At 34.8% G+C, this 25,794-nt stretch overlaps 1 protein-coding gene across 3 annotated transcripts in view; it reads left to right on the forward strand.

Moving 5' to 3' along the window:
* LOC100176648 (diacylglycerol kinase zeta-like) overlaps positions 1–25,637 on the forward strand; it is a 35,898-nt gene extending 10,261 nt beyond the window's left edge. For 2 of the 3 annotated variants that reach the window (XM_002121467.5, XM_018814880.2), the window contains 30 exons: positions 7,065–7,179; positions 7,920–8,003; positions 8,250–8,324; positions 9,078–9,134; positions 9,810–9,878; positions 10,147–10,182; positions 10,460–10,597; positions 10,824–11,009; positions 11,464–11,546; positions 12,513–12,687; positions 13,318–13,443; positions 13,917–14,028; positions 15,123–15,241; positions 15,732–15,914; positions 16,386–16,492; positions 16,950–17,036; positions 17,425–17,513; positions 17,964–18,043; positions 18,565–18,613; positions 19,005–19,135; positions 19,400–19,503; positions 20,341–20,374; positions 20,725–21,033; positions 21,501–21,697; positions 21,954–22,037; positions 22,485–22,551; positions 23,136–23,167; positions 23,590–23,756; positions 24,558–24,694; positions 25,039–25,637. In XM_002121467.5, coding sequence (XP_002121503.2) covers positions 7,065–7,179; positions 7,920–8,003; positions 8,250–8,324; positions 9,078–9,134; positions 9,810–9,878; positions 10,147–10,182; positions 10,460–10,597; positions 10,824–11,009; positions 11,464–11,546; positions 12,513–12,687; positions 13,318–13,443; positions 13,917–14,028; positions 15,123–15,241; positions 15,732–15,914; positions 16,386–16,492; positions 16,950–17,036; positions 17,425–17,513; positions 17,964–18,043; positions 18,565–18,613; positions 19,005–19,135; positions 19,400–19,503; positions 20,341–20,374; positions 20,725–21,033; positions 21,501–21,697; positions 21,954–22,037; positions 22,485–22,551; positions 23,136–23,167; positions 23,590–23,756; positions 24,558–24,694; positions 25,039–25,155 — 3,349 coding nt within the window. In that variant the 3' untranslated portion in view covers positions 25,156–25,637. Of the gene's footprint in view, positions 1–5,474; positions 6,230–7,064; positions 7,180–7,919; positions 8,004–8,249; positions 8,325–9,077; positions 9,135–9,809; positions 9,879–10,146; positions 10,183–10,459; positions 10,598–10,823; positions 11,010–11,463; positions 11,547–12,512; positions 12,688–13,317; positions 13,444–13,916; positions 14,029–15,122; positions 15,242–15,731; positions 15,915–16,385; positions 16,493–16,949; positions 17,037–17,424; positions 17,514–17,963; positions 18,044–18,564; positions 18,614–19,004; positions 19,136–19,399; positions 19,504–20,340; positions 20,375–20,724; positions 21,034–21,500; positions 21,698–21,953; positions 22,038–22,484; positions 22,552–23,135; positions 23,168–23,589; positions 23,757–24,557; positions 24,695–25,038 lie in introns of those variants that run through there. The other variant, XM_018814879.2, reaches the window with a different exon arrangement.
* The last annotated feature ends 157 nt before the right edge of the window (positions 25,638–25,794 follow it).

Below are 25,794 nucleotides of genomic sequence, written 5' to 3' on the forward strand. Positions count from 1 at the left end.
GGATCGTCAAGTCATCCACTTTCAGAGCGTTTAATATGTTTTCTAATATCGTACTGGCGCCAGGGCCTTTATAATAAAGTTACAGGACAAAACGTCTTATAAATTTTCATTCATTCATTTATTCATAAATTTTAAAACATCCATCTTGCACTGTGGGATAAGATAGGATACCATAATACCCAAATGTTCTGAATGTGTTTTGACAATTAACCAAAGTCTTTTATAGTTCTTTGAATATTCTTTATTTACTACCAAATATAAGGATAAAACACATGAGAAACACAGAATGAGAAAGTGTCCCGACTTCACCTACCCTACTATATATATACAGCCTTCGAAATTTTGTCCATTGTTTAATTAAATTTTAAGCAATCTTCTGCACACATGATATAATTTACGAAGATATGCAATGTATTTGGATGTATTTTTCAGTTCTAGAATGTAAGATTCTTATTCAATTTCGGTTTTTAATGTTAAACTGTTACCAGCGAATGATGTTTGTTTTTTAAGCTCTAGTGCTCCCTTTAGCGATTTTAAGCAGTATTTTATTGACCGCAACACGTCGCTGCGGAGCATTGTTGATTCTTATGAAACTCTGGAACGCAAGGCAAAATACGTCATAAGGGGAAGTCACATGACCTGGCTATCTTTATAAGCATGATCAGCAACACGATTCAATAACAAGCCAAATTATGAAAAGCACCCGAGTCCGTGATCAGTTGTAAACGCTAGGCAGAAGTTAACATCTTGAAACGTTGTAGCTGTTTCATCGGAGATAGTAGTACGCGCGATACTTACACAGGTTTTTTTCTTTACTATGTCGCGGAAGTGGCTCTTCAAATGGATAATTGATTAACTCGTGCTGTGGCTATGTTGTTGTGTTAACTACAGCCAGCGTAGGAAGTAACTCGCTTTGTCTTGACGGTTTTTGCATTTAAGCGTTTGATGAGAAAGAACGCTAGATATATATGTTTTACCCGCGTGCACATTTTACGTTCTCCGAAATATTTTGTGCTGTAGTAGTTTATATAATAGTAATTCCCTTACAGTTTAAGAATGTTAGTTAGCATTTGAATAAACCTCTTATAGTGGAGCCTATGTTGTCCATTGCAGGCGAATCAGATTATGCAAGGTTTTACTGTCAGAAATGTTATCCTGATCAGCGGACAGCTGATGAAGTGACTTATACCCCCCGCAGTGCTCTGTGTACGTGTGTAGTGTACTCAACAATCAAGTTACAAAACGTAAAACTGCACCAAATGTAAAATAATACTAGCAAATCAGAAAGCTAATACGGTAAAAAACATTGTCAGAAATTATTAGAAAAATTTAGCAGACTTAACGCAAAACAGACACAGTAGTGATTTCTACCACGCGTATAGTTCTGTATGCACTTAAATGCACAACGCAATATGAGAGCCAGTTTAACGTTCAAAACGGAAAATCAATCCAAGTATTATGTGCCAATGCATGTCTCGTACTTGACACTTAAAACGATTTAAACTGCAGTCACGCCAACGAATCCATTACGTCAGTTTTGAATTATTTATCCATATCCGCGTATTATTAATGCTCTTACTAGAAAGACACTGCCAAAATGTTATCAAACAAAACTGATGTTATTTCACTATAAACGAAAGTGCAATAATTAAATATTCACCAAAAATATATACAGTAGGGTGTGGGAAGATGGGACAAATTATAACTCTATTTTCTCGTCCCATTTAGTATTAAACAAAGAAAATTCAAAGAATTATAAAACTATATCCTCACGACTTCCGTAGACCGTTGTTAATTGTTTAAAACACGTTCAGGATATTATGTGTTAAAGGTGTCCCATCTCCCCCCACCCTACTATATATAGTGCGGTGTGGTAAGATGGATACCGTTGGAGCAGAATATTCCTTATCGTGTTTTTTTTTACAACTAACAAGGTTGTTTTAGAATCGGAAGGATATGGTTACATAGTTATGTAACTATTCTTTATTTACTACCAAATGGGTCGCTGAAATCGAATAAAAACATAAACGTCTTACTCCAATCTACTGTAACTTTTTATATTTGTTTGTAATTCATTTCCGTTTGACGTAGAAGGAATGTCATGTAGATATAAAATATATTTCCAGAAAATTGGAATACTTTCCAGATGCCTACTTGTGTATTGACAGCCTCAGTCTCCTTACACAGCCACTTGTAGTTATAAATGCGAGGTTAATCCGCCCACGCAAAGTGGTCTGTTACAATTCAAAAAATAATTAAACTGAATAAAAAAAAGAAAATCACATCTTGAGTTTATGGGTTCAAATTTTGATAAAAAAACATGCTCTTTGCATTTTAACCGTTTTTACTACAATTTTTAATTGGTGAGCCAGCTAAGGCAGTTCAAGTATATACACCTTTTTTTAAAAATATTTGAATTTTAAATATAGTAGGGTGGAGGTGATTGGACACATTTTTCCTCTCTTTACTAATCCCAATTGGTAGTCAACAAAGAACGTTCAAAGAATTATAAAACCATATCCCCACGACCCCCGTAGACCGTTGTTAATTGTTTAAAACACGATGAGGTTATTTGTTTGGATATTATGTGCTAAAGGTGCCCCATCTTCCCCCAACCTACTATATATAAACATTGCTAATATATGAGTCATCCGTTATTACACCAAGTTCTACTAGATACGCAGCAACCAAAAATCTAAGTAATGGTGTACCAAAGATATTCATAGTACTAAAATATGTCCAGATTTACGTAGCATCACTTTTATTAAATAATTGTTAATAATACCAACGTATATTTACTTTTAAAGTTACAGACTAACATTAATGCATGTTAGCTTCCACGATAGCTGTCAATCATTACATTTCACCAACATATTTTGATCGTGTTTGTAATCACGCGTTTGTTATCATAAGCTCTTTTTACGCTTAATTGGTGCGAGTGAGTATGCTATTGTTTTGGTGGGCTATTTATATGCGCATATATCAAACATATGTTAACTAGGCGTTCGAATATACAGAGAGATCGGTTAAATTTACAGTGTACAGCATAATCGGTTTGTATTATTACCTCTATCTAGTAGGCGCGGTCGTATATATCGATTTTCTGTAGGCGAGAGCCCCCTGGTTTTCAGCCACAAATATCGAATACCGTCTTATAATAACAAAGACCATTACGCCGATAAAGAGGGCTCAAGAAAAGGTCACTTCGGGATTTGTAAAACCTAAAAACGCAGAGAGTGTATGTTATGAATACAGCTTCAGAATCTAGAGTTCTTTATAATGTAGCTACTGCTATATTCGTTAAACTTTAGTTTAAGAAAACTGCAAAAATGTAGTCGACTGTCATTAAATTAAAAGACACAAGAATAAGTGACATATGTAGTGTAAAAAAACGAGCGCGTAACCATGTTGAATAGAACGTACAAACCATTAACATCTGTATTTAAATAGTTTACATTCGCTGTAAATCGTGTACCTGTTTACTGTTTGTACTGTACGGAGAAAAGCATGTATAAGTGTGCAATAGCTTGCTCAGTTTAAAGTTACAACCACCTAAAGCTTAGCGTTTATGCTTGAATTCTTTATGGTTGCAGCGTTCAGAATGCCACTACTATAACAACATGCGAACTTCCTGTCGATTTCACGTTGATTTTATCATAAGCAGCTTATAGGAACAAATGAAAGTAAAGCAGAAAGTCTCCACAGAAAGGTTTATTCGCGTGTTTTAAGTTCACTTTTACTTGAAATATTCAAGTAAAGATATGGTTGCAGTGTGAATTTAGACACCTTTATTCGGATATTAGGCGTTTCTAAGTGTGATTTTATTCACTTTGTTTTCAGTAAGAGGATAATATGCATGTTCCAGTGAAATTTAGGCCAGTTTAAATAGATTCCCACCCGGCAATGTTCAATCCGCTATATAGTGTAACAATTTTAGGTCAAATTACCATATATGCTCCCGCAGGCGCGAATTACAGAGTAATCCGTTTCGTAGTTGTTTTGCTTCTACGTTTTACGGGCTGTTGCGTTATTATAGCATCCAGTGTGTTGACTTTCGTGATGACAGTAACTGGTTATCACATATACACAACAGTGATCGCTTCTACTATACAGCTGTTTACCGTGTCAATGGTAGTATATAGTAAGTTGCGCAAAGATGATCCAGTTTTCATTATCTTTTATCGTACCCTTAGGTAGTAAACAAAGAATATTTACAGAATTGCATCCTCACGACTAGAAAAAACGGCGTTAATTGTTGCATCAATCTTACTCCACAGTATCATTCTATATCCTGTAATAAACAGCCGTGTTAGCCTTGTAGTATTTTACATAGTCGTTTGCAGTCCTGTAGAACCTGTTTTAACTATAACTAGTTTATCTTGCTTGACTATAAATATAAAGCCACAAATTTATCGTAATGAGTAGGCTGTTTACCAGGTTACTTTATATATACGTTTTGTTTTGAGATAATAGGTAACATTGTAGCATCAATAGTCGCAATGAAAACGAGTCATTCGTAAAGATCAACGTGGTAAAGATTACGCAGTCAATTATAATGGCGGCACGTGCAGCGTTAGTTATAGACGTCACAGTTATTTCTCGTCTGCAAAATACTTTTTATGTTACGTCACAGAGCGTATGACGTAGCATGTGAACCATGTGAAGAAAAGTTTTTAAAGTTTTTCTTGAATTTTGCTCGCTCTCTACGCACGTGATGTGTCTTTGCGTTTTGTACATAAAGCGTACTGCATGTGCGACTCACCAGTTAGCAGTGTGTGCCTCGCTTTGCGCAGTATACGTTTCCGCAGGTTTAGTTTAGCCCATTTGTTAATGTCACGTATGTAGGATTAACAATACGACAGAAGTTATTGTAGGCAAGTTGAAAAATAAGCCTATGTGATAAACTCTTAAAGCCAACCTATGTAAGAACAATAATATAACAGCGATTATGTTAGGCAGGGTAAATAATCGAATCAACGTTTTTAAATCAGTGTTTTAAAGCTCTCTGTTCCATTAGTATGCTATAGAATCTTGCGTCTTTTAACTTTAAGGTCACGCCACCCCTTTTAATTAGCCGCTCGCTCTTTTCTAGTTATCTTAAAAAGTGAAAGACCACGTTATATGAGTCAGATAGAGCCAATTGCCCGTAACTTAGCAAAATACCGCTTTGGTGGCTCGTGCTTTAAGGGTATTAAAATAACCACAGTAAAGAAAAAGCTGTTCGCTGCATTGGTAGAATATTATACACTCTGTAATCAATACCATAATCAGTATATACGAAGAGAAAAATATACTTGCTGTTTACAGCTCTAGTTTTTCGTTGCTTTTCAATCGATTATTCTAGGCAGGTTAGTTCCACCCAACGTGGTCCCACCTGCCTTTCACGTTGTAGAATTTTGTTTTCGCATTGCCAATATGTGTCCTAAGAATATACAATCAGAGCAGTGTCCTTATCATGATGTGCGCTGTACTACGGTTGACCGGTTCAGAATGCCGGGTAGCGACTGAGCTAACTGCGCGCTTGGTGTGTGGTTAAAAAGCTCCATTTTTTAAAGTACAGTAGTACTGGTTAATGCAGAATAAACAGAATGAAAGAATATCGTTGCAGAGCTTGAGCAGTCTTATTAGTGATTATTTGAGTAGTTTCGCTCTATGTTTGAGGAGTCTGACTTTCTTTTGTATATTGTGTTTGATAATGATAATATAAAAGCTTTTTTTGCTTAGCTTTTGATATGTTATATGACGCAAGGGTGTTGTACAGTGACGCGGTGTTGTACAGTGATAGATACAATAGGGAAAGCACTTTGATCCAGTAACCAATGGAAAACGAAACCGAACCGATGCCTGTCCTAGAATGCGAGTCTGAAGCTAGAGACATCGTTACAAATCAAAGTTTAGTTTCTCGACGTCCGGAGAACTTACCGGGCAAAGTAATGTACCAACGGAGCCGCAGTAACCCTACGCTCCCGGAGAGGCCAATGAAGAATCGCTTAGAACGTCGCCGGAGCGCCGTAACGTTCCCGTCTACATATAGAACACTGTTTGCTCAAATGAGAACTCGCTTGCCAACCACGGGGTCTATTTCCTCCTGTGCAACGAACGATGTGTGTTGTTCTCCACGTAAGCATGATGGGAAAGATTGGTCTACTTTGGTGAATTGTCTTACCCACAAGAAAGAAGAAGGGAAGAGACTGTCTCCGACTGAAATTCGGATTCGAAAGAGTCTGGAGTACGTTTGCTATAACACATCGTTTTATAAAGTATATATAAGACACCTTTTTTAATGTATAGCTAAGGTCCCATGAGATACACCGGGGCCTGCGATTTAGGCCAAAGCTAGTTAGTACCTCCTACCAGATTACACTAAAGATGTCTTATTTGTACCTTTCTGCTCTGCTGTGGTGAGACTGTCGATTAATTGTTAGTCATTTTATACAAGCGACCAATTACTCTACCTTTAACAAGCAAAAGCATAACAAACAGAATGACCACCACGCATGTATACAGTCACCGTTTATACAAGCATGACTAATACATGTAAACATTGGTTTACACATAGGAGAGTATCTGCAGCCTAACTATATTTATATAGCGTGCTTTCTAATAAGTGTATGAAAGTAGAACTCAATACGTTTGGTAGGTTTACTACGACCGTGTGTATACATATTAAGTTATATTAATGTTTAAATAGTTTGTTATATTGATGCGATTTAAAAGTCGTGATTGGATTGTCAGGAATCAGTTTCATATAGGTCGCGTTGCGCTAAAGCACTTAACATAGCTTTTCTTTGTAGGCCAGCCATTAGTTTGTAAACACACAGTTTTTTTCGTGAAGCTAAAGCTATATTGTGTACATGAGCTGTTATACGAGTGTGAGCTTAGGTTTTGAACTACGTTCATACGCATATAAGTGTACTATAAACTAAAAATACATCCCAGAAACGTCCCATTAAATCGATTTTACTTGAATTTTCCGAAACTAGAATAAGCAAAAAAATGGGCACAGTTTTTAGTCAATGCAAACGAAAAAATGGCTTGATCGTTTTTTTTTTCTTATTTTGTAGAAAAGCCATCCAGAAAGCCGGTTACAACATGAACGAGTTGGTCATCTCAACTAGCGGTGCTATGTCCCCAGTTGCTCAACGGAGGACAGAACCGAAAGCGGAACTAGACTGGACAGTGAGTTCTGTACTGTACGGATGGATACCGTACTAAGCACATAATATATAGTGGATTGGGGGAAGATGGGACACCTTTAGCACATAGTATCTAAATATCCTGATTGTGTTTTGAACAATTAACAACGGTCTAAAGGAAGTTGTGAAGGCATAGTTTTATATGTTTTTGAATTTTCTTTGTTTACTACCAAATTGGACGGAAAAATAGAATGAATGGGTGTCCCATCTTCCCCCACCCTACTATATGTTATGTTTTTAACAATTAAAACGCTCTGTTAAAATCGTGAGGTGACATTTAATTAGTTCTGTAAATATTTCTGTTTTACTACAAATGGGGTTTTACTACAAAATACATTTCAAAATATGGGTTTCGTGTTTGCTTATAAATGTGGGAACTAATTCATGCAGCCAGTATAGCCTGTTACGTGCCACACGAGTTCTGCATGTACCTTTACCTATTGTATACGTAATGAGCGATTTAACGTGACTAGCTACAAATAATACATTAAGGTGGGAAAGACGGGACCGCTTTTTTTATCACTCTGTTTTTTCGTCCAATTTGGTAGTAAACAAAGAACATTCAGAGAATTATTAAATCGTGTTCTCACGACTCACATAGACCTATGTTAATTGTTTAAAACACGATCAGGATATTTAGACCTACGTGGTAAAGGTGTCCCATCTTACCCCACCATACTATATAATATCTTTCGAATACAGTATAATCGGGTTATTCTGTAGGAAAACGCTTTACCTAACGATCACATTTGGGCACCTACAAACGCATCTGGCGACCTCTGCTACGTGGGCGAACAAACATGCTTGGTATGTTATTGTGTTTTAAATTTTGCTTACATAACGCCGCATGTATGGCTGATAATTTGGACGACCCATAAGGAAACAATAGATTGGATTGCCGGTAAGCGCAAGGACACGTACATCAATGGTGCAGCGTCAAGCCTCGGACCAGCAGTATCCTCTGGTCTAGAGGCAACACACTGACACAAGGCGGACACATTTTCAACATATAGTTTAATAAGTATTTAACTGATAACGACTAATTTCTTTTAGAAATCTGGACCAAGAAAGAAATGCTCCGCGTGCCATATAGTTGTTCACGACCAGTGTATGCCTCTGCTTGAACGCGTAAGACCCGAGTTTATTTTAGTTTCGTTTGTTTTTCATTAAATCTAAAATTAAAACCGTTTCTCGGATGTTATAATTTATATGTCGACGCACTTTAACGATTTATTATGTGGGAAATAGTTCGAAATTTACAACGCGTTGTAGCCCGAATAGAAATAAAGTTTATTGCGTACAGCCGTACACGATTCTTCCGACACATAAGTTACAAACGTCATTTCACCCTGCGTACGACTTGTATTAACGAGGTATATTATTGACGAGTCATAGTGGTCATAGTGGAGCTGACAAAAAAATGTATTTTATCTAACAAACTACCAGGCAATCAGTTTGTTTCAAGTTTCATTGCATTTTAAATTCGCAATTCTGTTTGTGACGTCATAAAACATTTCGTTCTTAAGATATAGTATTTATCACACGACATTATCGACGGGCTTTTCATTGTATTATATTTTCTTTGATAACCAAGACATTTAAACTGCTATTCTTATCGCACGAACAGTATATAATATGGGTAATGGGCACTCAAAATTGGTTTATAAATGCGTGTCATTTACGGCCGTTATATTTATCCCATGTTTGCTTAATATTTAAAAAAGGTCACTGCTATCAACGCCAAATATGATAAATATCATAACAGTATAAACAAGATAATCGAATGACAGGTTCTGTTCACTCTTTTAATTTTCGCTTTATGCTCTTTTAAACACACAATATAAAAGTTAATAATTTTTCTTAAAGCTGTTTTATTCTTAGATTGGGTTCCAGTGCAAAGTTACGTTTCGTGAATCCACTTCTAGAAGTATGCGGGAGGTAATACAGTTTGTTTAGCCTAATTAGATTATAGAATGCCCATTTAAATGTGTTATAATGTCAATATTTATACTCGAATACCATTTTTCACAATATTTTTCAATAAACATCATTTACCTAAGCAAAAATCCTGGCATCTAGATGGTATCAGAGTCTGTATGTAAACATGTATATAAACATGGACTCCATAGAAACTCTGGATGGTATAGTTAAAAAAGTTTTGCTATACATTTGATTAGTGGTGCTAGCTTGTTAATGAGGTATTGATTGCCAATATGTTGGAGGTACAGCTGCCTGCTTTGATTGCGTGTTTCTGTCATTAGTGGTTATTGTAAAGATACACTACTTTGCCAAGTGTATTTATTTTCTAGTATTATTTTATACCTTTGGGAAATAGAAGGGTCAGTGGTGTCTAAAGTACTTACAATTTTGTATGGTATATTGATATGTAATAAGTGCAAAGCACATTGTACATTGGCACAATAATTTTATACAATAGTTCTTTGTATTAAATTACATATTTTTTGTCCAAGAAAACAGAAAACTTGTTGCAAGAAATATTTGTTTCCTTTACCAATTAATCATTTATGTTAATTAATCATTAGTTTTTGTGGTAAATTTTATATTCATGCGTGACATGTGTCATGCCTAAATACTGTTATAAACTTCATACAGAACCTCACAGTTCACCATCATTGGGTGCATAGAAGAAAACAGGAAGGAAAATGTAAACAATGTTCTAAGGTTGGGATAGTTTGTGAAATTGCCACTAGCATTTTCTAGTTGTATTTGAAAACTTGTTTTGGGTTGAACTTCAGCACTAGTGGAACAGTTATATAAATTATAAAAATTGTAACTATAAAAGAAAATTTTGATTTTATGTTTCAAAATAGTTGTGTTAGTTTCATAATTTTATTTTTTTAGGTTTTTACCCTATTATGTCTTTCTAATTCTATTTTGTTTATTTAAGTATAAAAAATAAGACACTAATGCAAAGTTGTTTTCTTTTCAGTCGTTTGACAAGAGATTTGGATTTCGAGATACAAAGGTATAACCGTATAAATATTTATAAACTTATGCAAGGCATTTATAAATGGAACTTCCAAAGTCACTCTTTTGTAATTTACACATACTGAACCCAAAAGTATAGGTTTATTTTTCTAAACTCTAAAAATTTTGCTTATTCTAAACAATGTGATATGTAGCCTAAACATAACTTGTATGTAATGTAAGATTGAAGTATGTTATATGTAATGCTAGTTAAACTCATGTCAAAAATTTTCCATGGTAAACTCAAGTCAAAACCTAAGTATTTGTTTGAACAGATTATTGCAATTAGTTGTTCTTGGTGTAAAGAAGCTTTCCACAATAAAGTCAGCTGCTTTCAAATCCACAAAATCAATGAACCTTGTGGTCTTGGTATGTTTTTCCGAAGCATTGTGCCTCCTACATGGATAGTAAAGGTAGTTTTCTCTATTTTCAAAAAAATGAAAATTGACCTTGATTGTATTTGTTGCACGATATGTTAATTTTCTTTGTAAAAAAAATTTAACAAGGCAAGGTTGTGTATGACTATTGCATTGTTGAACTAGAAATTACATAACAAACAGCAGTGTTATGTTACAAAATTTCACAGTAATGAACTATTTCCCTCTATTATGCTGTAATTGCCCTTTCTCTGTTCCACAGGCCTCGACTAAACAGAAGTCCATACGCAACCGCTCTAAAAAGAAGCGTGGATCCACAGGAAATTGGAGGAAGAAGTCTTCTAAAGAATTAAAACAACGAACGTTTGTTGTTCGACCACCCTCTCAACAATCAGCTTTCATTACTCCAATACTTGTATTTATCAACCCCAAAAGTGGTGGAAATCAGGTAAGAAGATATCTCAAATTGTAGCCTAACTTATTTTGTTAAGTAGCAGTACTGGGAGATTGATGTATCTGTATCTGATATACCAGAGATTGTATTTTATATTGTATGGTATAAGGCAAGACTGTAAAACTGTATCTTAGAGAAAGCTGTTTACAAGACTGTGTCTTATATACTGGTCAGTGGTCATAGCAAGGGATTTTATCTTCATTTACCTTATATATATATATTGTATTTTATAGGCAAGACCTTGACTGTATTTTAGAGCTAGTTGTATCTTTTAAGCTTGGAAATACTTTATATTATATCTTATGTTTCTTATAACTCTATCCTATATTGGGCTTTTAACGTATTTTTTTAAACTGACAATATGTTTACATATTAGAGGTGTGTAAAAAAACAGTTTTTAATAATATTGCTTATGTTATGAATCTAATTTAACACAATGATACTACAGGGTGCAAAGTTGATGCAATCATTCCAATGGGTAATGAATCCAAGGCAAGTTGTGGATTTGACCAAGGGGGGACCACAAGAGGCGTAAGTTAAACTTTCATGCTCATTGGTATGTTACGACTGCTAGACAAATTAGGAAAGTAAAACCTGCAGCATAGGCTTAATTTGTGTGACAGTCAGTGTATTAAACTACAGAAGGAAGTAGTATTGACTATTGTTCCATTGAAACTGCTTATATTATGAAACTCTATGCTAGTTTTTGGAATAGCACCATTGATGGATAGTGCTTATTATAATAGCACATTCTGTACTCAAGTATCTACTGCTTTAAATATATAGAAAGTTATATCGAGTATATGGCTGTTGTGTCTTGAAACATAGTGCAAATCGGTATTTCATGAAAAAAAGTGGATTGATAAGTGATATAGCTAATATAATCTTTACTGTATAAGGACTTATTACTTTTGACATGCCCATTGGTTACTTCTATACATAGCTTAAATAGATAAAGAATTTCATTCATTTCAAATATACCTTGGGTGAATACTAACCACAATTCATACATGAATAATTCAAACACATTCGTAAGCACGAAAGATCCTTTTGTTATTACAATTGTTGCAGCTCCAGGTTCATTCCTTCCTGGCCTTTTTTCTGGTTATCCATCTATAATTTATCATTTTAATCAGCACTTATGTATTTACAAAGCTATCTTATCACTTCAGGTCTTCAGCTATTTATTTTCTTTACCATAACATGTATCTTTATATATATATACAACAAAAAAGAATATTTTTCATTAAAAAAAAACAAATGTCAGTGGGCATGAATACACTATTTTTATATTACAAATAAATCAATAAATTGTACAGAAACATCAATTTATTCTTCTATGCTGTGCTATTTATGCAAAACAATTGATTAGGAAATGGCATTAAGGTATAAAAAAGCCTGATTGTTTAACGTTTTGTAAATTTTAGCAGTTTATACCGTTTCTAAAATTGTGTGACATTATCCCAGCCCTCTCTAATATAACGCTTATTACTCCAGATTGGAATTGTATAAGAAAGTTCCAAACCTGCGAATACTTGCTTGTGGTGGTGATGGTACAGTAGGATGGATTCTATCTGTGTTAGATAAACTAGGCATCTCCAGACCTCCACCAGTTGCTATATTACCACTTGGCACCGGTAATGACTTGTCAAGGACACTTAACTTTGGCCCTGTAAGTGCTTTCCTATGATAAAGAACTAGTTGATAATATTGTTTTCCATGAACATAAGCATGCATCCTGTTATTTACTCAAGCGTTTAGTAAATTTAGTTTTGGAGAAGCAGTTCTGCATTAAATGGTATTGCTGTAGCTGTAATTCTACTTATGTTTACAAAAGTTTTAAAGTCACATACTGTACTGGTATATCCTTGCCCATCTACTCTGTGTACATAAATTATAAAACCTAAAAATTTGAATATTTCCTCTCAAATAAATGAGGTCTAAGTTAGCTTATATTTTTCTTTCAATTTCATATTTTCCTCAAATTAGAACTTTAATATGTTTAACCAAATATTGTTTACTTACTTTAGATTGTATTGTCTGTAGGGTGAAGCGATCTCGCCTTTTATCTAAAACACCATTTCCCTCTTTTTTATCAATAATCGTGTTTTAACAACTGTTGTTTTACCGTTATCGCCAGTCTTTTGTGTTATAAAAAACGTCATTTATTTATTCATATTAACAACATACATAAGCGGCCTGGATGTTGAGGTAATGGCCCAAATTGCACTTAAACCTAGGTCCTAGATAAGGACCTTACTCACACAGAAAAGTATCTCTATTAACGAGATGTTGTTTCCAGGGATATACAGATGAATCGATTCAGAAGATCATACAAGGAGTGGAGGAAGGAAGAGTTGTGAAGCTGGATCGATGGAAGCTTCATGTGGAGAGGAATGAATGTGAACAACGAATAAATGAGGAAGAGGTAGGGTGTGTGTCTTCAATATAAACAGCATTAGACTTAAGATTAAAACCGGAGTTTACCCATTATCCTGACACCCAGGGTGCTACAACCAATTGGTGACCAATTACTTGGTTGAAATATGCACAGGGCAGATTTATACACCTCATGCTCACTGTCGAGGTATAATATGCGTGTTTTTTTTTATACACCAGACTTACAAGGCATATTTATACACTTCATGCTCACTGTCGAAGTATAACACGAGTGTTTTCTTGTACACCAGACACACAAGGCGTATTTATACACCTCATGCTTACTGTCGAGGTGTAAGATGGGTGTTTTCCTATACATCAGACACAAATAACATATTTATACACCTTATGCTCACTGTCGAGGTATAACATGGGTGTTTTCTTGTTCACCAGACACACATGGTGTGTTCATACACCTCATTCTCACATTCATGTTTAATAATTCGCATTATAACATTATAGATACCATGCGAGGAAAGCAAAGCAACGGACAAACCACCGTTAGATGTTGTAAACAACTACTTCAGTATTGGATCCGATGCAAAAGTTTCATTAAATTTTCACGAATCACGAGGTAACTTTTATATAATATCTATTTGTTTTTTCAGCTTCACAATTTATTACAGTTATTTGACCCTGGGTGTTAGGGTAACAGATGGTACATAAGACACACATGGCGATGGCGAATTTATACACCTTATGCTGACTGTCGAAGTATAACATGGGTGTTTTTATACAACACACACACATGGTGTATTCCGAGGCCGTGGTGTAGTGGTTAGCGCGCTTGCCTGTCACCCAGAGGTATTGAGTTCAAGACTCGTCGCTGCTACCATTGTGGGCGTATGTGTCCTTGGGTAAGACACTTAACGGCAATTGCTCCAACCCAATGGTCACTAATGAGTTGTCCTAATTATTATCCATTCATAAAAAAAATCAACCCCAAAAAATAATCACCCACAAAGTAACATACATGGTAACTCATAAGCCGGCACGAGGTGATAAACTCGTGTGATAAAGACTGTCGTTTTCCAGCCACGCAGGGATAAAGTTAGTTTCATTCATTCATACACCTCATGCTTACACTCATGTTTATAGATTCTCATCATCTATTAATCATCTATTTTATTTGTTTTTAAGTACACAAATGTTGGTACTTAATAACAGATGTACAGTTGCGTTTAAATTTTAAGCAATAAGTTAAAGCCACATCACGAGACCCAAGATTTAAGCCACAACTGGCCCTTTATCTCAATTTTAGGAATAACACATATGTTGGGGATAAAACATATTCCATATACGTTCTAAAGCAGTATTCTTAAACTGGGGTAAATTTACTCCTGGTAGTAAATTCCTCATATTTAGAGGGTAAATGAGCTACCAATCAAAATTCGCATTAGTTGACGGGACAAAAAATTGGGTAAATAGTAGTACTGTACCAGACATTAAACAACTCAGTGTCAAAAAGCCAGCGCATCCGTCGCATTAAATATAACTGATGTAATTAGTTGCTTTTGATTTTTAATAAATAAGTGCCATATTACATATTGGGGTAGATATGATAAGCATCTTTGTTAAAAAGGTAAAGCGTACAAAAAAGTTAGGAACCACTGTTTTAAAGTATATTATGTTTATGTTTTTAATTTTAATTGTTTTTTTTTGGCACAGAGGCAAAACCAAACAAGTTCAACAGTCGAATTGGAAACAAAATATTCTATGCAAAAGCTGGTGTGTCAGAATATTTAACGAGGCAGTCTAAGGATATGTTTAAACATATCACTGTTGTTGTAAGTTTAAAGTATATTGGTATTTCAAGACTTATTTTCACTGTTATGACGTAGGTACATGTAAAATAGTGCTATAAAAGTATGTTGTTCATTTCACAACTACTCAATTGCTAAAGTCATGGTTAATTTATATTATTTATAGTAAATTCCTAGTTAAAATATTTCCAGACTACTTTTTATAGTTTGACGTCAGACCTAACTATAAAAACAAGGTGACTGAGGGAAACTGCTTGTATAAAACAGAACACCCATGTTATAATGACTGTTGGTGGCCTTTCACACAAAAAATAAGGTTAAATAAATTACACTATTCATTCATCAAGTATATAATAAAATTTGGTACGCAGCCGGTGCCCAAAAAAATATATTATAAAATTTGGTAAGCAACTGTCCCCTCCCCATTTAAGTATATAATAAAATTTAATACGCAACTGCCCAAAACACTGTTTAACTGGCGCCTTAACTACAACAAACATGTTCCTTCGCACAGTGCGATGGAAAGGACATAACTCCAAAGATTCGGGAGCTGAAGCCAGTATGTATGCTCTTCCTCAATATTAACCGCTACAGTTCGGGCACCACACCATGGGGCCATCCTACTGGGACAGAGTTTCAAGCACAACGACATGATGATAAATTAATTGAAGTTCTGGCGTTTAGCCTTAACCAACTGGTATGCTTTTGTTAAGTGATTTGGTGGTCATATAATTATTGTTTTCTAAGCTATTGGGGTTGCTATTACCAGTGTATTAGTCCAGTGGTCACTAATGGGTTGTTCAAACTATCGGCCGCACATAAAAAACAATAAAAAGGTTCACAAAAAACTCACTTACAAAGTAACATACTTGGTAACTTGCTGGTACCGCCTGTATGAACACCTATGCGAGGGTAAGTTACATTTATATGTTTAGTTAATACCTGCCTCTAAAAGTGTAGGTAAGGGGTTTTGAGACTTGTTGACGCTACGACAGTGTTTTTGGCATCTGTGTCCTTGGGAAAAACACTTAACGGCTAATGAAACAGAAATTTTTCAATCTAGTGCCTCCTAATGGGATAAATTGTCAGCCATACATTAGAAAAAAAGCATAGGGGGAAGAAACAGAACACCATAGTTTCCACATTCGATCATTCTTTCACTTTGCAGGGCATGTTATTTGTTGGAGGACATGGGGAACGTTTATGCCAATGCAAGTCAGCTTATATTAAAACTGATAAGACTTTACCAATTCAAATAGATGGAGAACCTTGCAGGTGATTTGTTTTTTACATTTTATTTTTATCAGATTTGTTGGTAAACAAAAATAAATTTATTGGAGATGGAAAAACCTATTTTGAATTAGATATACTTTTTTATATTTCGCGTGTTATCAAATTGGAATTTTTAAAAGAATGTAATTTTGTTAACGGTAGGGTTTCTTGCCTGTTGATTCTGCAGGCTTTTTTAATACCTCCATGTGGCGCCTAATATACCTACTGTGTGTATTGATACACCTTTGCCCATAGTGGTTATATAGGGTACATGGTGTATGGCTCTAAAAACAGGCCCCATATAATTTTGAATTTTTACTACATTCTTTAATTGTAGGACCTAATACAAAATATTTCTCAGCAAACAGAAAACACTAAAAATAACCCATTATTTGTAAAAATCATTTAAATTTTTTGCATTCTTTTATTTTTCACATTTAAATTAAAATTCTTCTTGCAGGTTAAACCCTTCAAATATTCGTATTGAGTTTTTCAACCAAGCCAGTATGGTTTATAAAACAAAGCGGAGACCTTCAGTTAACCCTGAGTAAGTAATCTACTTATACAAATTTAAAAACTCAGATATTAACATTTGTGTTCATAATATGGTATCTGATTATTAGTTACAAGACCAAACAATTTTTCAAAATTACAATTGGTCATATCGTGTTCATATAACTTGGCAATTATACAGAATATTGTTGAAACAATTCAAAACTGACGCACCTTTTATATTGTATACTATATTTATAATTCACAGTTGACTTTAAACAAGACAAACATAGTACATTCTTAACTTCACACCTATTCATGCTAATTTCACAACTACTTGTGTTAACTTCACACTTATTCATGTTAACCTCACACTTATTCATGCTAACCTCACACTTATTCATGCTAACTTCACACCTATTCATTCCACCAAATGCATTAAGGCATCAACAAATCAAGATTCGAGTGAATGCTGTAAGTTCTGCACAGTATGATGAATACAGTGGCAGGACTGACAAACTTTGCAACATAGGTAAGCCCCATCTATCATAAACATTATAACAAGTAATATATCACATGTATGTTAGTATGCCTGGCATAGTGTAATTAAAAAGTGCATTTGCCCCTAGGCAAGAGGGTACAGCTTCAAGGCTAAATGATGCTACCATTTTAAGTATGTTTTGAAGCTAAACTTACCAGCAATTGCTTTTGCAGTGCCTCGTAATGTCTTGTCTAAATTGTCAGCTATACAGAAAAATTCCACAATAAATAAATACCTACTAAGTTACATTGGGGATAATTCGTAAGCAGGCCTTAGGTGTTTAATGGTATTTGTTTTTCCTATTAAAATTTGTAATTGTCACGGCCGAGTATTGCGTTTTATGAGAAACATATTCCATGCCATTACCTGTCACTAAAAAATTCCACATTATGTTTAAATTAGTTATGACAAAATGAAGTTGTAACATTTCATAAAATGCAGCCACTCCACGGTTGGTGACAATTGTCTCAAACAACTCCACATTAAGCAGCGTCAGAAGTTCATGGGAGGCTGTGAACCCAGTAAGATATTTTTATTTCCAGCAAACTACTTACATTTTCAATTTGTTTTTTCAGTTTTAAGTGGAAATATTAAATTGAGAATACAAAAACTGACTATTTACTGAGTTATAAAATGCTATAAGGAAATTGTTAAATTTAACCTTTTATTGGACTATTTATTTAGATTACCTGAAAATTAATGTAAATTATATTTTAAATACATCATTGTCAGCATATACATTATTAATTCTGTAATACAGTGATAAACGAAGTGTAGTTTTAGCAGTCACGCTTTTATTAGAAACTTTTCTTCGCAATTTTTAACAGTAGCGCGTTTTCCATGAATGTCAATATGCTGATAAACAACTTCTTGCACTTTTCTAATTCATTTGATTTTTAATACTGTATTTCAGAATATATTTGATATATTTTTGTATTACGTTACATTTATTTTTGTAGATACATATAGTTTTCATTCTGAAATATATTGACTTGTGTAGCATAGCAGAATATATGTTTTAGTAACATTTTGTTCAATACAGTGCGAGCGTGGGCCTGGTGTAGCCTCAGAAAAATGGATGTTTTTGGATGGTAAGCAATAAAATTAAATGTATTAAACTTTATTTTGGAGGGAAATTGTTAAAGTTTACAGTTTATTACGAACCAATAAAGTTTTTTCCCTTATTCTGTGTTTTGTCCTTACAATGTTTTGTCTTTTTTGTAAACTTTGAATTTTTAAATTTACATCACATTTCAGATTTAATTATTGGTAATAGGTCAATTCTGGCCCAAATCTCATGTCCCATCCCATGCCTCACTGTAGGACCCTACTATTGTAAAAATGTGCATATACAATGTTAAAGTGATGGCCAACTTTGCTCTAAATTGCTGGCATGCCAAACTATCGGGCCTTACCCATAGTGAACAGGACCATTTTTTCAATACTATTTTTTTGAATTTCATGTTGAATTGTTTTTTTCAGCGAGTCGACCGGATAAATTATATTTGATCGACCGAACCCAAGAAAACCTTCATCTAATATGTGACGTGATTACCACTGATCGTGAGATTTATCTCATGGATATGACGGAAAGCAAAACGAATACCGCCACTGTAAGATATCATACAATAATAGAAAGTACTTCAAAATTTGGTCTGAATAGTGAAATCTGACCTAAATCACAAGGACAAGGATCTCTCAGACAAAACCTTAAAATTCACACCTTTTCTAGCTATTTTTGGATTAGATAATTTCATCTCTGAAAAGAACTTGGCTAAATAATTTATTTTTTGAATGTAAAAGCCCTGCTGTAAAACCATTTTTTTCTCATTTTACAAAGTAAAATAACATTTTAATATATGTAATGTACAACTCAGCATAGTCAAGTAACATCAGCACAACGGTTGCGTGGTGGTCAAGCTGATAGAAGATCTGTTCAGTTTCGATCTCGTATTCATAGTGATTCTGGTGTTGTAAGAGGGTAAGTGAATAGGGGTTGTTGACTTAAGTGACAGCTTCTACTTGACACTTCTGTGGTTTGGTTCGAGAGATATAATTTATGTTGTTAAGGTCCTACAGTGTGGCCCATCATGGGACTTTGGATGAAAGCCAGAGTTGGCTCGTTACCCTAACATTGTATATGCATATTCTATTTTATGGGTGAGGTCCTATAGTGTGGCGAGCCATGGGATTTAGGGTTTAGCCAAGAGTTGGCCCATTACTCTAAATGTAAATTTACTGAAAATAATTTAGTCTACAAAAAAGGCAAAACATGTAAGTAGGGATGCACATTACAGAATTTCGAATCCGTGAGATTCGAATCCTTTTGTATTCCAATCTAATTACGGGATTCGGTATTCTGTTTAATGACGTCATCACACGTCATCTCATAAACTGTATTAACAATTTTTGAAACCTAATAATTTTGAAAAAAAATATTTTTGTGTTTGTGGGACTTTCGAAAGTAAACGTTTTGCAACGTCTTTTCATAGCCTGCTATACGTTTCGTGACGCAAAATTTACCCAATAGTACAATTTTTGATCATTTTACAGCTCATGACCCAACAGGGCTACTATGAAAGAGTCAATAAACTGACTTATGTGGGTAAAATTATTTTTTTTATAAATATAAAAAGATTCGAAATTCTAGATTCGGGATTCTAGATTCGAAATAAAGTATTCTAGGATATCCTAGAATACCTAATTATTCTGTAATGTGCATCCTTACTAACATTAGTTTTAATATAGTAGAAATATTTCAAAGGGATTTAAGCTTCAGCATTCTGAAATAAAAACTAAAAAATATTTTATTTTCCAGTTCAATAGATTCTGTAGCCAGCGACATGTCCCAGGTATTTTTAAAATTTTTTCTTATTTTTTTAATTTTGATTAAATTTGGTATTAAATTTAAGTGTTATATAAAATTGCAAGACGCATGATTCTCCACAATTTTAGAATTCCAAAGTAAAAATTTCTGTCATTTTTTACGTTTTAAACCAGCAGTTTTATTTCGTATTTTTCACAAATTTATACTTAAAGTTTTTTTTTCAATTTTTTGTTTTTTTTTTCAATTTTTTGTGTAATGCTCAATTCCGTATAATTTTAGAATCCCAAAGTAAATTTTTTATGATTTTTGAATTTAAACCAGCAGTTTTCTGTTATCAATTTTTTACAAATCTTTATGTATATGATTTTTTTCAAGTCATTGCAAGATGTACGATCCTCCACTAATGATGCAAACGATTCCGAAACATTGGACTCTCGATCCCTGGATGTTGTATTCGAGAGCAATTTTGAGGATGCAGAGAAACCAAAACCTCATCATCTAGACAAGTCATCCTCAGAAGAAAAAGTGAGGATAGATCCAGAGGAAGACTTGACTCTTGAGGATTTAGAGGAAATTACGAACCTCGGCGAAGATGGCTTAACAATGCCACCTTGTGGGAGTAATGTGGCCAAAGTAGACTCAGAGCAGCCGAACTCTAACAACTCATCCCCGTTAATACGTCAGGTAAAAAACTTTCTGATTGATTTGTGTTTCTTATATTCTAATTGTTAAGGTTCATTTAGGCTGAAGTTGACTCATTACCCCAACATTGTATGTGCACATTGTATTCTATATGGGTGAAGTCCTACAGCATGATACATTGTTGGTCCATTAGCTGTTTCCTAATTATATAACTATATCTTATTCTAACCAAAACATTGTTGACCAATTTAGGTGATTCAGTTTTTTTAGCTAATGTTAAGTTTTCTGTTTGATTGACAGGTTGTTAGAGTGTTTGATTGACAAATTGATAGTTTTGTGTTTGATTGACACTTTAATAGTTTTGTGTTTGAATGCCAGGTTGTTAGTTTTGTGTTTGATTGACAGTTTAATAGTTTTGTGTTTGATTGACAAGGTTTTTTATGTTTGATTGACAGGTTGATTTTTTTGTGTTTGATTGACAGGCTGATAGTTTTATCTTTGATTGACAGGTTGCACAGTGTGAGACTGACTCCTCCTACTCAACGTCGAGCAACGAATATCTGATCACGGACGACAACATCGATACGACAGTGGCTCGACATAAATCAGTGATGACTCAGCGATCTGGGCCCCGGAAGAAACTGCTTCGTCCGTGTCACTCCAACCCGCCACCTAATGGTGGGGTTTTGCTCGGAGATTTTATAAAGTAAGTGATGAGATTTATTTTTATAAAAGTTTAATTTTCAAAAGAATGCTTTAGGTTTTTAAATTTGTTAAAGTAGGCGACCAAAATGAATTTCATTTTCATTATTTTACGTGTGCAGCTAGATTTTATAAAGTAACATTTCTATTCCAATAAACTGAAACTCTAGCCCTTCAAAATTAAAGTAACCGTTACCAACTATTTTTGACCATTTCGTTACATTTTTCTTGACCCCTAACAACTTTTTTTTCATTTACAGTCAAAGAGATGGTAGCCCTAAAGGGAAAGTCCCCATTAGGAGAAGCTCTAGTTCTGGTTCAAAAAGGGAAGAAACGTCATCAACGTGAGATGACATTAATTAATATTTATATAAGAAATTAATCTCTATCTCTATATATAGTAGGGTGAGAAAAGATGAGACACCTTTTCATTCTATTTTCCCATCCCATTTGGTAGTAAACAAAGAACATTTAAAGAATTAAAAAACTGTATCCTCACGACCCCCATAGACCATTGTTAATTGTTTAAAACGCGATCCGGATATTTGGATATTATGTGCTAAAGGTGTCCCGTTTCCCCCCACTTGGCAATACTTCAAGTAATGTGTAACTTTCATGCCTATATTTAGGGCCATATTTATATTAACATGCAGGTATTTCGCTAATATTTTACAGATATTAAAAATTTATTTTTGTATAGTTTAAATATTAGTAACCTTCAAATTAAAAATTTTTTGTTCACAAAAAAATGTTGTGCAATTACTTAATAATATTTCTTTTTTATTATACAGAGAAAACCCCGTTCTTCTGAGTAATTTTGTTAAGGGTTTAAGATTCAACAACAACCAATCGAATAATGTAAGTTGATAGCACATTTTACTATGTTTGAAAATTGGTATAAAAGCCATATAGGCATTGTATGGTGGTGGGATGGAAGAAAATGGGACACCTTTTCATTCTATTTTTTGTCCCATTTGGTGGTAAAAAACAAACTTTCAAAGATTTATAAAACCCTATCCTCACGACTCACATAGACCATTGTTAATTGTTTAAAACACAATCAGGATATTTGGAATTTATGTGCTAAAGGTGTCCCATCTTCCCCCACCCTACTATATGTTAATCTATTTAATTTGGGTGAGGTCCTTGTTTTAAAACGAGAGAGACTTTGCTTGTTACCCCATCAAGACGAGAGAGATTTTGCTTGTTACCCCATCAGCCAAAATGCTTTTTGTACCTAAAAGGAGAACCTTTCAGATACAATAATACTTCATACTTGTTTACAATTGCATTCAGAATGTAATGATCAGAATATATCCTTACTGAAGGTGTAGGGTTCAAGGCTTACATTGTCTAGTAAACTCAAGTTTGTTTAGACATTAAATGATAATCACAATAAGCATGTAACTACAACAACTAAACACATAATTAACTTCTTGCAGATCTTATCCAACCCAGACTTATCTCAAATGTGGTAAGTTTATAGTTTTATCTCTTCATGCAACTACTTGTGTATTTGGGCCCTTGCGTTTTGTCCAATGATTAAATGTTATAAAAACGATAACAAAATTATAACAAGTATGACATCACTAGACCATTATGACATCACTACACAATTATGACACAAATGAATGAATGTAACTTACTTTATCCTCGCGTGGCCGGAAAACGACAGTCGTTATAACACGGGTTTAACACTTCGTGCCAGCTTACAAGTTACCATGTATGTTACTTTGTGGGTGATTATTTTTTTTTTTATTTTTTTTTTAATGTATGGCTAATAATTTGAATAACCCATTGGTGAGCACTAGGTTGACACATAAGCCCACAATGGTAGCAGCAACGAGCCCTCGACATAGATTATGACATCACTACATAATTATGATATCACCACAGGAGTAAGATGTTTATGGATGCGTCCAAGCGTGGCGACGTAAAGAAGATGTGCTTGGCGTACGAGCATGGGGCGGATTTATTCATCCGTGACCACGATGGGAGCACCGCGTTACATCACGCAGCGAGGTTCTCACATTTACAAGTCGTGCAGTTCATGATTGAACATGGTAGGTGACAGTTGGCACCAATATGTTGTCACTTCTAACTAATAATAATATAATAGTAATATTTGTCTCTTCTATTATGGTGGCAAAGTTTTAGAAGTATTTTAAAATAAAAGACAGGGTATAGCAACAAAACAACGGTTGTTAAAACATGCTTAAGAGTAAAAAACATGTTTTCATTTATTTGGAAGAAAATAAGCGTGGTCGCTACACCTGGCAGACAAACAAGCCATTTTAGATGGGTGAGGTTCCTCAGCATGGCATACCATGGGGGCTAAGATTTGGTCCAGAGTTTTGCCATTACCTTTACACCCATGGTGCCAAACACAACCCATTAGTGACCACTGGGTCGAAGCAATGTACATTAAGTATCTTGCCTAATATTTCATACGCTCATCATTGGCAGTGATAATGTGGAGCATTGAATGTACCAGACTGGCCTTTAGCTTATAGGCTTTATAAAAATATCCTTGAAGAATGTATGCCCGCTTACCAGTTAAAACCAGTGGGGCAGGATGGGACACTGTTTTCATTTTATTGGAACACTGTTTTTATTCATTGTTATAACGTATAGTAGGGGAATATGGGACACCGTTTTTAATTCATAGTTATAACGTACAGTGGTGGGACACTGTTTTCATTTTATTTCTAGTTTATGGGAGTTTTTATTTAACTCCCATAAACATTCGTTATCTGTTTAAAACACAGGATATTTAGATATTATAAGCCAAAAACGTCTCATCTTACCCCACAGTACTATATGTAACTTTATGGCTTTAGTATCAACACCCTATTTTCCCACAGGTAAAACTAAAGTTGTGAACCTACTGGATAATGATCGTAAACAAACTGCCCTCCATAAAGCAGCTTGGTATGGTAGGCTGGATATTTGCAGGGAACTTGTAGAAGCCGGTGCTTCACTTGCTTTTACTGATTATAAGGTAATTAAACTGTAGTTTTGACTGTTACTAAATAATCGATGGAATATATTTGGATTTTTTTATAGCTGGACAGTGAGTATGATGTGTATAAATACACCATGTGTGTCTGGTATATAAGAAGACGCACGAATTATAACTGGATAATGAGCATGAGGTTTATGAATAGACCATGTGTGTCCGATGTATAAGAAAACGCCTATGTTATAACTCGAAAGTGAGCATGAGGTTTATGAATACACCATGTGTGTCTGGTGTATAAGAAGACGCCCATAGTATACCTCAATAATGAGCATGAGGTGTGCCGTGTGCATAACCAATACATTATTTAACCCTTTCCTTTACAGGGCAAAACAGCTATAGACCGCGCGAAACAATCTGATAGTCCCGATCTTGTCCAGTATTTAACCAACGCACATCACACGGCAAATGCTCTTAACAACTGCCTTGAAACAGACCTGTAGCGCCATCTTGCCCCAACAGGGCGTCCCGGAATTTCCGCCGATTGACAATCTAAACCCCCCACCTGCACCACACCTGCACTTAACTTTACTTTCTGTAGCCCAGAGTCTTGCTAAGCTCAATGATTCATATTTGGCAGAGGGTTTTACTTCTTTTTATTTTTAATCGCTTAGAGATTAATTCGGCGGCTCCCCGATACGTCATAATCATTACCTAATCTCTGTGTTAAATGCTAGCCATAGCAATGACATACAGCAGTATTTTGGCCGTTAGAGATTTGCGGGGAAGATTACCATCTACCTGATGCTCGCAGTCGCCACCAAGCGGTTACATAAACATTCCTAATTGTGACTTCACAGCAGCCACTGTCTGGATATCGTATAAATACGACGTCCTTTGCGTTCCGAGATCCATTCCGTTCATTTTTTACACTGTAACTGTTCTAATCTTCAATTCTGGCACGAAACTTCCTACAAAACGCATTTAAAGAAAGAACAAAACGCGTTCAAAGAAACACCTGCCGTTGGCCCGTAGACTACTTACATTAAACATAATTTTAAAATGGGTATTATTCTTTTCAGCATACGGTATTCTGTCTATGGAACAGATACGGTTAAACTTCTATAATAAAACTTGTCAGT

The sequence above is a fragment of the Ciona intestinalis genome, chromosome 14 (genome assembly GCF_000224145.3).
Source record: "Ciona intestinalis chromosome 14, KH, whole genome shotgun sequence".
In the NCBI taxonomy this organism is placed as follows: domain Eukaryota; kingdom Metazoa; phylum Chordata; class Ascidiacea; order Phlebobranchia; family Cionidae; genus Ciona; species Ciona intestinalis.